The sequence below is a fragment of the Ptychodera flava genome, chromosome 13, assembly GCF_041260155.1.
Source record: "Ptychodera flava strain L36383 chromosome 13, AS_Pfla_20210202, whole genome shotgun sequence".
In the NCBI taxonomy this organism is placed as follows: Eukaryota; Metazoa; Hemichordata; class Enteropneusta; family Ptychoderidae; genus Ptychodera; species Ptychodera flava.
Window position 1 is genome coordinate 10,166,679 of NC_091940.1, and position 14,743 is coordinate 10,181,421.

The following is a 14,743-nucleotide window of genomic DNA, read 5'->3' on the forward strand; positions in this document are numbered from 1 at the left end:
TTTTTTCACTACTGTTGGTTTTGTGCGACAATCGCAAGTTCTTGTTGTGTTCCCAAAGCACGTTGAAACACCAACTATTTCACTCGTCAACACAGTGCATCAGTGCAAAATGCACCGTTATTGCCTACATTTGAATTCACGTCCGGGCCAGAATTCACTTGTCAACAATTACAATTCAGTCTACACATGTACAGGCTGAGTTGACAAGCTGAATACTGTGTATCTCAACATGCTTTGGGGTTTAGAACAAGAAACTGTAGTTGATATTGAAAAAACAAAAACAGTAAAAAACTCATCAAAATTCACAGCTACCATAGCCCTGTAATGAAACAGCAGGATTAGAAAATGATCGTGGAGTATAATTTATCAAAACAACGTACTTAAAAAATTGATAATTTGAAATACTGTTTGGTTGTTTTAGATGGTTCAGGGGCCCTGTGGAGTCTTATGTCACCAGGCATTGCCCTGACGAATAAATTCCTTGCTACAATTCTCAAGGGGGCATGTTTGCGTCGTTGTTCCGCTCGATTAAACATCGGAAAACCCCCTAGTTGTCTTAAAGACACATCCAAGGTTTATGGCAATATAGAAGGAGGCGTAGGTGCAGTGTTTGTTAGAACTTGTACCAAGCTTGGCAATGGACATTAAATTTCCTTCCATGGAACTTGGTTTCCATGCAGTAAATGAAAGGAGGGAAAATTTTCAATGGATGAGCGCAAATAAGTCGTCTGCATGGCGCCCTTTTAATAAGGTACTAAACCCTTGCAGTCGAGTCCACAAATTACAAAGCGACATTTTGTCATTCATACACATAAATATGTATATCCCGTTCTAAAGGCATCGTTACAGTATCATAAAACGTTGAGGTATGTTATCGTCCTTTTGAAAAAAGAAACAATTTTTTTTGATAGACAACATTTGAATTTAAACGCTCTAAAGCTATGTTTACTGCCCATTACCAAATCGACAGCAAATTTGTAAACTGACAAACGCTCCACCACGTCATGCTGCTGGTGTGTTAATACTCTAAGAATCATCTGATGATCGAATCAATAAACTGTAATCTATCGATTTCGCCTCAGATGCAGTATTTGGACAATTATGGCCAGTGGCAATCAAACAGTCATAATTCACACTGGTGGCAGGAGTCATACACAGCAAAATGTGAACGACATCCATCATAAACGTCAGGAGACGATGCCGGCAGCGGCCGTAAATCTGCCGAACGAGCTCAGATCGGGAATTAAAACAAACACACCTAATTGCCATGGTGACCCCAAATCCAGGGCGTCAGGGCCTTATTCCTGTATAGACTTACCTGAGTAAAGGACGTTCCATCTGTTCGTGGAAGGGGCGGTTCAAACGACGGAGAAAAAAACAAACTACAGTATGCAATGTCTACACAACTCAGTGGAAAAGTTAGGGAAGCGCAATTATGTAAAAACATGCCAAGTTAGCCTACGAAACCTTTAAAATTGGAAAAGGCTGTTCGAAAATCAATTAATCGATCGATCAATCGATCAATCAATCGCTCGCTCGCTCGCTCGCTCAATCAATCAATCAATCTTCCCGTACTTGCTGTTGCTACGGATAACTTACTCATCTTTTTACTCGTTACTCAATAATGTAGTGGGCCCATATTGGTTTTGAGTGTTAGGCTATGTATTCGTAATGCCATGTTTCCAGCAGTCAAGATTGTATTTGTCTCGTCTGTTCTTGTTAACATATCGTGTACGATTAATAAGCCGTTTCCGAAGCAAGTAAAAAACCGTAAAATTTAGCGAATCCCATACATGTAGGCTCATCCATCCATCCATCCATCCATCCGTCAATCCGTCCGTCCGTACGTACATACATACATACATACATACATACATACATACATACATACATACATACATACATACATACATACATACATACATACATACATACATACATACATACATACATACATACATACATACATAATATTACACACATACATACACACATACATACATGTAGGCTCATTAAGATCGATGATTTTATACTCAACCTCAACATACAGTACCACAGCAACACTGTCAATCGTCTAATAATAGTATTGCAGTATCGTCATATTGCAAAGTCCTGTAAAAAACAACGACTATTTAAACATGCATTGACTGTAATAGATGATGAGTCTCCTTTAAGCATTTTCTGTAAAAATGCGGTAAAACTTTGTCAATAAAATGAAAAGAAGCGAGGTTTGCTCAAACGAGCTCATTCTACGCGAGAAGTAATTATGATCTAGCTTTTTCTCTCTTACATTTTGACATCCATAGCCCGTTTATAGCTCACAAATTTCCCCCAATCTCTCTCGTTAGCCTTTCTCCATGCCGTCGGTTAAATATCAACTTATATATTACCAGCTATTTCATGTCAATATGAGTTTTCCAATCTGCTGAAGTCGAGAAAACATCATTTTTTTCTGATATTAGAGGGTAATTTGTTGCGCAAAAAAATCAATCATGCACAGCGGGGTCGTAAATTTTACTTTAAAATTGATTTTATCTTCTGGCTTGGCCATTCTGAAGGATTGCGTACTTAAACACGTCATAATTGAACACGTCATAATTGTAGAATGCTAGCATTCCGCTGGAGGAACCACTCACCGACTCAAGATATGTTGAGTCAAGGCAAACAGATGATTTCAACTGGACCAGCTGACATGTAGCTCATATATATATATATATATATATATATATATATATATATATATATATATATATATATATATATATATATATATATATATATATATATATATATATGAAAGTCCCGGATCTAGGTATACATATGTCCTCGTGGGAAATTAGTGCTCGATGCCAAAGCAGAATGTCATTATAAACAAAATCTACTTCGCTATTGATTGAAGATATCTATTAAATGATTTCTTCAAATGGGTTCTCAGTTTCCCCTTAGCTTTTAGCAGTAAAGTATTAAATCTTACATTGGACCCGAATTAATGTTTCGGAGACAGGTAGTATGTCTACTCCATCTAATACCAGACGTGAATAAGCCGAATGTCAAATACTTTTTGAAGTAGATTATGGAGTCACGTCTGGCGCAGTGAATTACAAGACGTACTCATGGAAGACAAATGACATAACAGTAAGACGTATTAATTCCCCTAATCTAGCATTGGATATAAACTGGATTAAAGCAGTGGTAATAAAGATAAATGATAGTTTACTGCCCGATTTGAACATTAGTAAACACTTTGGGTAAAAAGTGAATGTATATTAATAACTCTTACATGGTAATTCCTTTAAAGTATACATTTTTTATAGCCTGTATCGAGTCTTACTTTGCACGTACATATGGGCAGCCATTAAAATTTGCCGATAGGTCTGGATTCATACAGTATTCATCAGTGATCTTATTCATATGATATGTGAAATCTAAGTGAAATTCCTTATACCTTCCTCATTAGTTTAATCCAACCTTAAATAAAACAGCATTGTATAATAATTTTAGCCGTCTCAAGAAACTAATAAATAAAGACGAACAAAGCGCATCCAAGACTATTAATCAAAGACCAGCATTACACCCCAATTGCACTTAAATCTCCTGGGCATGTAAACAGTACACTGTTTGCCCAAGAGATTTAATACCAGAAAGTGTTGTCTGGGTAGTACTATTGTCTACCAGCTATGCTGAATTTTGGTAATACTAGTTATTTGACCAAATTTTAAAGTAATGCGTCTTTTTGGGGTGTGGTCAATTTCCTTTTCTGATCTGTGCCTGCAACATGCGCAAAGCTGAACATGTTAAGTCTTGTGTCTACATAAATAAGAGTCTACATTGAAATTCAGGTGATGGCGTTACACGCTGTCATACTCCTAGCACGAGCGCGGTGTTGGCGCCTACCAGGTTTCCCCCATGGTCACTCTAGATAAAACGCCTACCCTTTCTGGTTTCTGAAAACACTAAAACTCCCAAGGAACAAATATATGTGATGATTTCACAGATACAGAAGGTAACGTCAACGTGTATTGATCTCTGAATTAAATGTGTTAGATCATCTTACAATTGCTTTTGAACAGTTATCAATGTAGACGTCTAAACGGTAAAAAAGTAACTACCGTTCGCTAATGAATGACCACTCGAGCATCAGAATTATCCAAGCAGCAAACCGAGCGAGAGTAAGCAGAAACACAATTGTCTAGTTTACCAGTGGGCTCTCGGTGTACGTTTATTTGATTGGTTGCTGGTGCTTCTTTCCTTGCCAGTTTGCTAGACAGCGGTCACATTTATTTTGTAGCTTAAAACAATATTTGTTTGTCTTTTCGTACATTTCGTCATATCTCATTTGAAAATTTATATTTGCTACTAAGGTTGGTTGGTTGGCTGGCTGGAAAACATTCAAATACGTAGATTGCAAATCACTTTGTGATTCCGTTTGGCTTATTGTCATTATTGATGTTGTTGTTGTTATTGTTTTTATTGTTGCTCGATAAGTATCACTTGTACGTACAATGAACAGGGTACAACATAAAAATTAGCAAATCGGTACTTGCAGACTCGTCATATTTGGCGCACCAAATGCACGCTAACCAATATGAGAGGAGTTATTTGTAGTCAGATGAGATACAAGTTAGTCTAATGACCAGAAGAATAAATATGCAAACATTCTCAATTAAGACATCACGGCCCGTTATCAAATCTATATCATATTTATAGTTTGAATAACCATGTCTTTATAAGACGTTCAGTGTCGATTGTTTTAATCAACAAAGAAACGAGTCGCAAATCGAATAACTTACTTTTCAGTGAGTTTAGTTTAAGAGATGAAATCCAAATAGGATTTATGAAAACAGCAGTTTTTATGCTCATCTCATATAGTCTCCGTATAGTGGTGATCTTCTATTACATCTGTATTGAACGACCGGGTACGCTTTCCTTCTCATGTGCGCGGAGGCATTGTCAGAATATTGTAACGGTACATACGGAATGATTTAAAATTTCTATTATCTGAATTCTGGCTCTTGCGCCAAAACATTAACCGCCTAGGAAAGATTAAAAGTTGTAAACTTTGAATATACTCTCATTATTTTTGTTCTTCAACACGTGTATTTTTCTTCTTCTCCTTCTTCTTTTTCTCTGAGGTATATAAGTACCAGGCACGCGCCTCACTAACACATCGCAATTTATACAATATGGAAAGTTATTGTTGACCGATGAATTAGAGTCCGGACCCAAAATCAAATCATCAATAACATCGGACACTACGCACTCCCGACTTGTATAAAAAAACCCTGAATACTTGACATTGTACGTGATTTTTTGTATGCAAACAGAACAAAAATACTGGAGAATGTATAAATCGCATCTTAATGAAGCTGTGGGCGAAACAGGATTAATTCCAAAATGATTGCCAAGTTCAAAGTGGCTCTGATTACCTGAGTTAATGACACAGCGTGTAGCTAATAGTAGTTTGAAATATATCCTCCATTAATTTTGGTGATATCTCTTTGCCTCGAAGCTCGGCAATAGACTTCGCAGAGACTCCCAAGGCAAACAGCGGTGAAATCCGACTAAACGCGGTATCTAATTATAGCAACGGAGAAAGTAAAATCATCGTTAATAGCATCTGAGCTTTGATATCGCCGTGCCTACTCTTGCATTGAAAGCGTTGATTTGGCGTGTTTATAGATGAGGATGCGCTTTTAAAAGCATGTATTGAGCAGACGCCAGCTGAGACTTGCGGTAATTGATGACATCATCATTCGCATACCATATAAGGCTAAACGCGGCAGTTTCTGAATTCGCGCTTGTGCGACTCTGCCCAGTTAGACACCTGGGACCTATGTTACGTGCAGAGAAAACGAACAAAAGGGTGAACTCAGCAGTTAACGTTTAAACAAAATTTATTACGAAAATAAAACTAATTGCTAAGTCAGGGATAGAGTACAAGCTTTAAAAGTGTACAGACTACTTATCTCAGCTGGGACGGCAGAGCTCCAGTCTCAGAGTTGTAACAGTCAGTCGGATGAATGAACAGTCCTTTGGCTTGCAGGCTTGAAACTGCACAAAGTCCACAGTATAAATCCAGCGTTGGCAGAGAAGGTCTTGAAAAGTCTTGAGAATGACTACTGCTGGAGTTTAGTAACACACAAGAGACACGATCCCAAAAGTCTGACTGGAAGCTGTGCACGTCCCTTTTATAAAGGCATGTAAGAACAATCTAGAACTTTTATTGACATGCTAATTACTGTTCTAAATTATCTCCCTTACACAACTAATCAACTTTCCAGAACATTCCAAACATGACTAATTGAATTCAAGGTGTGAGGTCATCAAGGGCAGTGACCTTGAGAATGTTCTAGACTAATTGAACTCAGGTCATGATGAGTGGGGAAAATGACCTACATACCTGGGACCTACGACACTCGGGTGAAAATCTGACCGGCTTTACAATCATCCTCCCATCGGGAATTCATGATGTGCGTCGGACGGTTTATAGCAATATGATCGTCCGCTTGTACGCACTTGTACTGTGAATCAGAAAAGAGCCCACAACGAACGTCCTGCGGTGGCACGGCGAGGATTGCTTGTTATCCACGCTCGCTTCGCAAAATTTTATGATATTCCTTTGCCAGCAGGAAGTTTAAAAACATAATAAAACAAAACAAAAATACATGCTTTTCCTTGAGATGTGTGGGAGAATATCTGATCAAAATTCTCCCCTAATTTAAAAAATATACGAGGGGGATATATAGTATCGCAAGGCAGCTATAACCGTGTCAATGTTGAACGGAACAACCAGATTGCCTTCAATGTTACAGGGATATAGTCGTCGGAACTGCGCTCAGAGGTCGTATGGGACCCATACGACCCATGGCAACAATGTATCCAAAGCACAATGTGAATGATGACAGTTAAAACATGTCTGTCATAATCTATCATCGTACAATTTAAATGTTGCAGCTATTATGATGAGGTGCATCTTGATATCGTGCACGAAATACATGGTTTGTTAACAAGAAACTTGCACAGGCGCAGTCCCGACGACTGTATCCCTTTAAAACATCTACGCAGTCTACATTATTGTGTTCTTTAGGAGCTTATTGCATTTCGACCGCCATGTTTGAACCAGTTCTGAAAATAGTAAACTCTACCCTGAATTTAGAACACCCATTCAGAAAAAGTACCGATTTTTCTTATTTTCACAGACCCGTATTGATGAACGAAAAAAAAAAACATCCTCTAACGCAAGGATACAGATTCCCCCACATGGAAAGAAGGTTCAAAGGTCACAAGGTCTCTGACACAAGAGGTTAAAGATAAGATAACAATCAGATATGTAACTGCATTATCGCGTAATAGACGCACTCTAGCATCTCAATCACAAAATTTAAAATTGATGGCCGGGCCTACCGACCCCGAGAAAGAATTGGAGACAGCTGCTTCGGGTATTTCCGTATAAGTTATATTGGCCTTTGAGTTCGATGGAATAGAAGGATTATAATAGAGAGTAAATTTAACCAGTAGACAATAAAGGTTTATTTATATGACAGACCGATTTGTATGAAATGTTTGAGTAGTATTGAATACAGACCTTTGGATTTATCACTTTGGATTTATCAATTCAAGGACGTTAACTTGTTGAAGTGGAAATGCTATGCTTGTTTGCCAGGCCTAGTAACTTTACCGTCAGAGCCGATCTGGTACGGTGTGAAGCAAAACATTGGCTTTGTTTGTTTCTTTGGTTTTAATTATATGCTGACTAAGAAATCAATACACTCTGTACATTTCCGCGAAGGGAATCCGGGAAGTGCAGATTTCATTAAATTTCTCCTTTAACGTTTTTCATGATACGCAGTACCTCTGTCCTAGTTTGACGAATAGACGAATAGACTCACACACAGCCCAGAACGAGGCTGAGATACTTGTATCATCAGAGACGTTGTCAGCGCGTCTTGACGCAATTACAGCAAGAATAAGTCAAATTGTCCCGCCAAATATGGACAGTTGTTAAGACCAAGAATTGATTCGACAGAGAGTTTAACGTAGAGTACATTACAACATTATTTCTGAGATTAAAAATTTCGTTTCTGGATCAATCAACATCTAGCGGTATCAGGACTAGTACTTTCACCTCATCGAAACTGTTACAGTACCTTTCGGTTACATGTCAAGTACCCTACGCTGTTCAAGGAATGAACGATAGCCTCGTTCTCGGATCTTCCGGACACAAAGAGAAAACAACTTGTCGGCAGAGCTACGCGTGCACTTTTGATTGGAGTCGTCTGCACTTATAGGCATCTGCAATCGTAATATTACAGTCAAATTTCCATTTCAAACCACTATCCTCTTTAGAATCGAAAATGTGTAAACAGCTTTACCGGAGTAAACACAGGTGGACTGTGAGTGAACCTTTCACCCCAAGATAATATAATGATGTAGTCCATCTCTACCAACATGCATCTGTGCCTCATTGATAAGATATTGTCGTCTGTTCGAAAAATATTCTGCACTAATAATAAGGAAGAGGGCCTCAGGGTACCAAGAGGGCGTAAGATTCATACTTTTTAGAAACGCACTGAAAGATTAACGCGATCCGAAACGATGACTACTACAAGTCTGAACCACTATCAATACTAATCGGCTTTAAGTGTGCGATGCATGGAGTCGATGATCGTCGAACATTAATTCTCAGTAACTAAAGTGAAACTTCATCTCTTTACAAGTAGAATGAGAGAGAGAGAGAGAGAGAGAGAGAGAGAGAGAGAGAGAGAGAGAGAGAGAGAGAGAGAGAGAGAGAGGACAGAGAGAGAGGCCATGAAGAGACAAACAGCGATCATGATACGTGTGATAAGATGCGTGCTTCCGATAACAGTTTTCCGGAGTTCCATCATGTCAACGCGTCAGCCATGCTTAATTGCTGTGACGTAGCCAGTAACGACGGCTTATTTTAAAGCGAGATTCCTTGACTCGCGGCTAACGACACGATTGTTGCATTGGTCAGATTAATATTGAATTTACAGAGGATAAAGATACATTTTGGGACACGTGGCTTTTAATGAAACGTTGGCAATTTGCAAACTGCAGATATGGTGACGTTTGACTCCTAAGCTTGGCAGGGGTTGAAGGACCTTTCATTTTATTTTATATTATAACGTCAAAAAGAATCCAGTAGAGCGAAATCCCGCGTGGTTTTCAGCAGTAAATCGATTAAAAACGTCATTTTGACGAGCTCATAGTCTGCCACAAGGAAGAGGACTACGAGTTTGACTTATTGACCAGTCGTTCGGATAAATTAGAAATGTAAAGATTACCTTAAGCCGTAAAATGAAATTACCGAGAATTACTTTTCCATCTGCATTGACTGCGCGCACACAGTCAGCTGAAAGCGAATAAAAGGACAAAGCAAATATTGTAGTTAGTTCACTTTCTGTAGACTGATTTGAGTGCCGCTGTACTCTATATCTTCCGGTCCACACTATCTACGTCATACACTTAATTATCGTATGTGTAATACCTCCAGGGTGTCCGTATCGTAATGAGTGGATATGTACTTTTCATAGAGATAGAACAATATTTAAAAATACACAAAGCGTGAAATACTGCTACCAGAGCAGCACCTTTACAAACCGAGATCGGTAAATTTATTTCTCAAAAGTTGCTGGTCCTCTCTCCTTTCATATTTTGAAACAAATAGCGAATGTGATCAAATATTAGCAGACCTTGCTAACGCAGTCACCTTTCAATGTGTAATTAGCGGCTGTCTGTCGTTGGAGACAACAGACTTCAGTAGATCCCACTGCTTTCAATGCATATTAAACCTATTACAGGCAACGCACTTCGAAAGCAACAAGGTGCTGGACGACGGAATTTCAACGTTGAATTTGACTCTGCTCTCATCAAGCCCAATCAGTTATAGTTCCATTGGCGACAAGGAGACAAAAACCCTTTCCACATCTTCTTTACTGCGCTGCCGTCACTACGCAACGCCTTGCACAGGGAGAAATGGTCAATCATCTTCCACGATATTGCTTCACATTTCGAACTTATCATTATGATAATCTGCCATGAGTGAATTGTTACTGACAGAAATAAATTGTTTGAAGCATTGTGAAACGTCAACGGAATTACGAAGTAGAACAATTTGGTAATAAATCAAAGTACAATTAAATGAGTTACAATGAAACGAAATTAATGAAACAAAATAATTAAAATAAAAAATTCAAAATAGGACAAAAAGAAATCAAATAAGTAAAATAAGATAAGAAATGAAATGAGATTTGCATTCAGAAAATTTTCCATCAGTCAACAATAATTTAGGCTTTTTGTCAAACGTCAGGTATCACCTTTAGATTGACGATTATCATATGTCATTGGCAGCGGTTGTCATATTAGATTCTTCAACAATCATAAAATCTTGAAATATATGTTATATCACAAGACTAGAGATCTAAACCGGACTAAAAACAGTGTAAAACACGATTGAACTAATTTGGGATAATTGGATCATGATGGTGAAGTAATGTTGGTTTAATCTGCAAATGTAAGCTCGTCTGCTTTTCTCTTTAAGTTATACACTTGTTTTATGAGTATTTTGTAATATTGCAACATTCAGCTATAGGGCACCTAACATTCTTTAGAAATTTGAAAAATATGAAGATCCAATTATCCCGATTTAGTCTTAATCGTGTCTGTAGAACAAGGAAACAATAGGATCTAGTTTGTGCTCATCTTGTTTGTTTTGAATTCCCGAGAATTATTCTCAGAACTACCCAAACTATTGGGCGTGAGAAACGGGCCATTTCTTATCGATTTGTATGTAATTTTGCCGTCTCTCACCAAATCACCAATGCCTCCCATCCTTATGTCACACAGTCACTGATTGGAAAATAATTCATTTCCGAAGACTGCACAATTTATACAGGTATAGACTTTTAAAACTGAAGTGGTGGTCACTGAACTCAACGTCGACTATCCTGTAGCAATTGACTCGGGAATTAAGAGATTGGAAGATGTCATATTGCTGTCTTGTTGAGTGTACGCATGTGACATACAAGAATTAGTTATTAATTCCTGCACGCTAAAACTGGTGCCGGTGAGAGTCATGTTGTCATGCGCGACCCCATGTTTTAATTGTCTATGTATATAAGGTCAAGCATACGATACATCCAATAATTACCAAAATAAGTTCATTTAAGGGCCTCTTTTTCTCTTATTTTTTTAGATAAATCTAAATTTCTTTATCATATGTATCAAAGTATTCGAAATTGCTATACATGTAGTCTGTCAGTGCGAAAACTACGTCCACAACGAGAACTGGAGCATATCGACATACAGCCCCAGGAAAAGTCAGTAAATTTGTACAGTGCAGGTGTACTTTCGATGTCCAGCGCTGTTATTGATAACATTTTAAACATGAAATATTACCGGGTCACTTGTTTGACACCCGCACTTCAGGTAATAAATTCATCAGTGACTGCCGTACGTCTCCGAGTGAACGTGGCGGGCGAGTGTGATTGGTCAATTGTCGAGATCACGTGATCTTGAGGCGTTCGACTGAGTACCAGTGACAGCATGGTGATTTTGTCGGTGATATTGAAATTTAATTAAAGACAGTATGATAGGCTGACAGTACAAATTAGGTTGTATTAAATATAGAGATACAGTTGGACTTGAATTGTCTTCGATGATTTGATGGAACTTGTGCCTGTCTATTTCACAGAAACAAACAAAATTAATGATTTGATAAACCATGAAAGAAAGAGTTTGATCAATGACCGTAACACTCTTTTGTAACCGAGGCTCTCTCGGTCTCATCAAACATATCACGATATGTCAACTTTGGGTATGTGAAAGGGGTTGGAGTAAGAATTCCCTCGTGCAGTTGTCAGGCACTGTACATTTTACACCAACGCACAGTGTCACGCTGATCGTAGGATTTTGATGTACCGGATCAAGCTTGCTCTATTCATATAGATCAAAGCAGTTTAATGCGTTAAAGACCATCGCTCCAACGACCAACTTTATTTAAATCACTTACTTACTATTATAATCTATGTAGACTCAAAAATTCTAGAAAATTCTCAAGATAATTCTTTTGCATTTCATCTGCACTAGTCTTGCGTTACTCACTCGCAAGTCATTTGACAGGTGAATAATTTATTTGGATGGGTGGGTTTCAAAAGTGTGTGAGAAATCTTATTATCACAAAGCAATTAGCCATCGCTCAAACATCAAATTACGCTATATGGCACTGATTATCTTTCGATGAATTAATATGCTACGTGTATGTCTTCTTATTTACACATAGGTGGCGCATGTACGATCGCTGTGTATGTTGTCTTCTTTTAACCGTTATTTTACGTCTGCCTGGGAACGTTTTGCTTCAACAGTTTCGCCTTTCTTCCCATTCTTTGGCCCGTGCAGGTGTGTGCTGAGCCATGACGTCGCAGGAGGAACGGACGAGCAAACCTGAGAACAACACGAAGTCGCTGAACCAGCTGGAGCAAGGCGAGCTGCTGGCCGGCAAGAAGATGGCTTTCCGGCAGAAGAAGGCCAAGCGAAAGCGGCAGGGCCGCGAGCGCCTGCGCAACATTGTGAAAGAGTTCGGGAACAGGACGTCGTGCCACGGACTCCCGCGCATACTCGGAGCCAAATCGCTGATCGGTCGTATTTTGTGGCTGATCATATTTGTAGGACTGTGTTCTTTATTCTTCTACCAGCTTCACGCGCTGGTCGTACTGTATCTCAACTTTGACGTTGCGGTTCGAATCGAGATGGGAACGGCGAAGAGCCTGAATTTTCCCGCCGTGACTCTATGCAACACGAACAAATTGCGACTCTCAGAGATTGAGCAGAGCGAGGAACATAAAAGCCTGGCCCTTACCAACCCGTCTCATCCGGACACTATCTACAGGTCATTATCCTATGAAAGTGAGTTCCATTTTTTTAATCCAACATTTCGTCGTTTAGCTTTACTCTGATCTTGACGCCTTGATACTCTTCCGTTGGCGATCCGAAGCCTAACGCTTAATATGCCCCTGTGATGAAAGTCTAATAAGTTTGTGAATTTGACTTATGATACTATAGAGTATTTCTGAACGATGATGCTGTTGGTGGATGGTCATGCGATAGTGCTTTCGTCTCATGATGGTTACGATGATGACAGTGATGGCGATGACGGTGATGATCTTGAACTTAATCTCGACCTATCAATTATGTCAGAAATCTCCATAACATTGACGTTTACCGAATGACATTGGCATTGATATGATGTGAGGATGTATGTGTGTTTGTGTGTTTTTCGTCAGAGAGATTTTTTCCTTTGCCAAGCATTTCTGGCTGTATTTTCTAAATTGTATGACGTCAGCCGTGTTTTTCGGTTAAGGTAGAACGCGTCTCGGGGACAGAAGTTCGGGCTTCAAATTTTATCAATTGTCTTCTTATCTGCTACTTGTGCGGTAATTTTAAAGCTCTTGGTGAAAGGAAAGTTTTCACCGTCTTAGTTTTTCGAAAATCGAAAATTGTATTTTTCCCAATAGAGTTAACACAGGGATGGCAAGCCATTTTGAATTTCAAATATCGGGAAATCTTTGGTAATTTGTCTCTCTAGTACCAAATTTTGCACGGTGACCCTAGGTTTTTATTCTTACTTCGATAGGAGAATGGTCGAAAATGTCATTGAGGAAAGAATGAGCAAAAGTTTAAGTCTTTCACTTTCGAGGCGCATACTGATTGCGTGTGTTCTCTATTAGTCGTGCGGTCGAGCTAGCGACCCCTTTCACTTGAACCTCGCCACAAAAAAGCTTTCAAAGATAGTTGACGACTCAAAATCTCTTCACGTCTCACTCTGATTAATTGACTTTCGGGAGTCTAGGATACACGTAATTCGATAAATTGAGTTTCTTTCGTGTTATACGTACAATCGCTGGAGCGAGACAGTTGATTGGAGCGAAATGACTCTTAATAGCATCACAAACAGAGATCATATTACATTTATTAAGCTGGGTCAAAAATGAATGAACGTGGTCTGAAAATAGGTCTACTAACAAGATGAAGCAATGAACAAATAAACCACGCTATCGCATTAGACAGGGAAAGCAAAAATAGTAAAAATTTGAATATTTATAAGGTTAAGGGAGAACAAACACCGTGTTATCAATTGTCGTATTGTTATTGGAAGGACAATATCACATATGCTCACACACAATGGTATACCTCTATAATACAAACATGCACGATTATACGAGTCTCTCTCTCTCTCTCTCTCTCTCTCTCTCTCTCTCTCTCTCTCTCTCTCTCTCTCTCTCTCTCTCTCTCTCTCATGTTCTATTTATATGTAATACATATAAAAATTACATTATTATTATTATTATTATCATCATCATTATTGTTATCATTATTATAGATAAAATAAAAATTATTTTATCTGCAACGCTATTCATCACCACATGTTGTGGAGGTCAAGAGGTCATCCTTTTTGCTTTTCGTTGGGGGTTGTAGCATTTGTAAAGGATAAATAGGATATATATATATATATATATATATATATATATATATATATATATATATATATATATATATATATATATATATATATATATATATATATATATAAGAAACTTGGGTTGACACACACTACCACACCTGGTTGTTAGGTTCCAAACGTATTTATTATACCTCAAACACAACGTTTCTCTCTAAATTTAGAGCTTCTTCAGGTGTTTTCTACAATAAAAAGTACGAACATGAA

At 38.4% G+C, this 14,743-nt stretch overlaps 1 protein-coding gene across 2 annotated transcripts in view; it reads left to right on the forward strand.

Annotated features, from left to right (window-relative positions):
- The window catches only part of LOC139147367 (uncharacterized), an 87,111-nt gene that overhangs the window by 2,240 nt on the left and 70,128 nt on the right, over nt 1-14,743 (forward strand). The window contains exon 2 of one of the 2 annotated variants that reach the window (XM_070718434.1): nt 12,418-12,924. In XM_070718434.1, the coding sequence (XP_070574535.1) occupies nt 12,432-12,924 (493 nt within the window). In that variant the 5' untranslated portion in view covers nt 12,418-12,431. Of the gene's footprint in view, nt 1-12,331; nt 12,925-14,743 lie in introns of those variants that run through there. The other variant, XM_070718435.1, reaches the window with a different exon arrangement.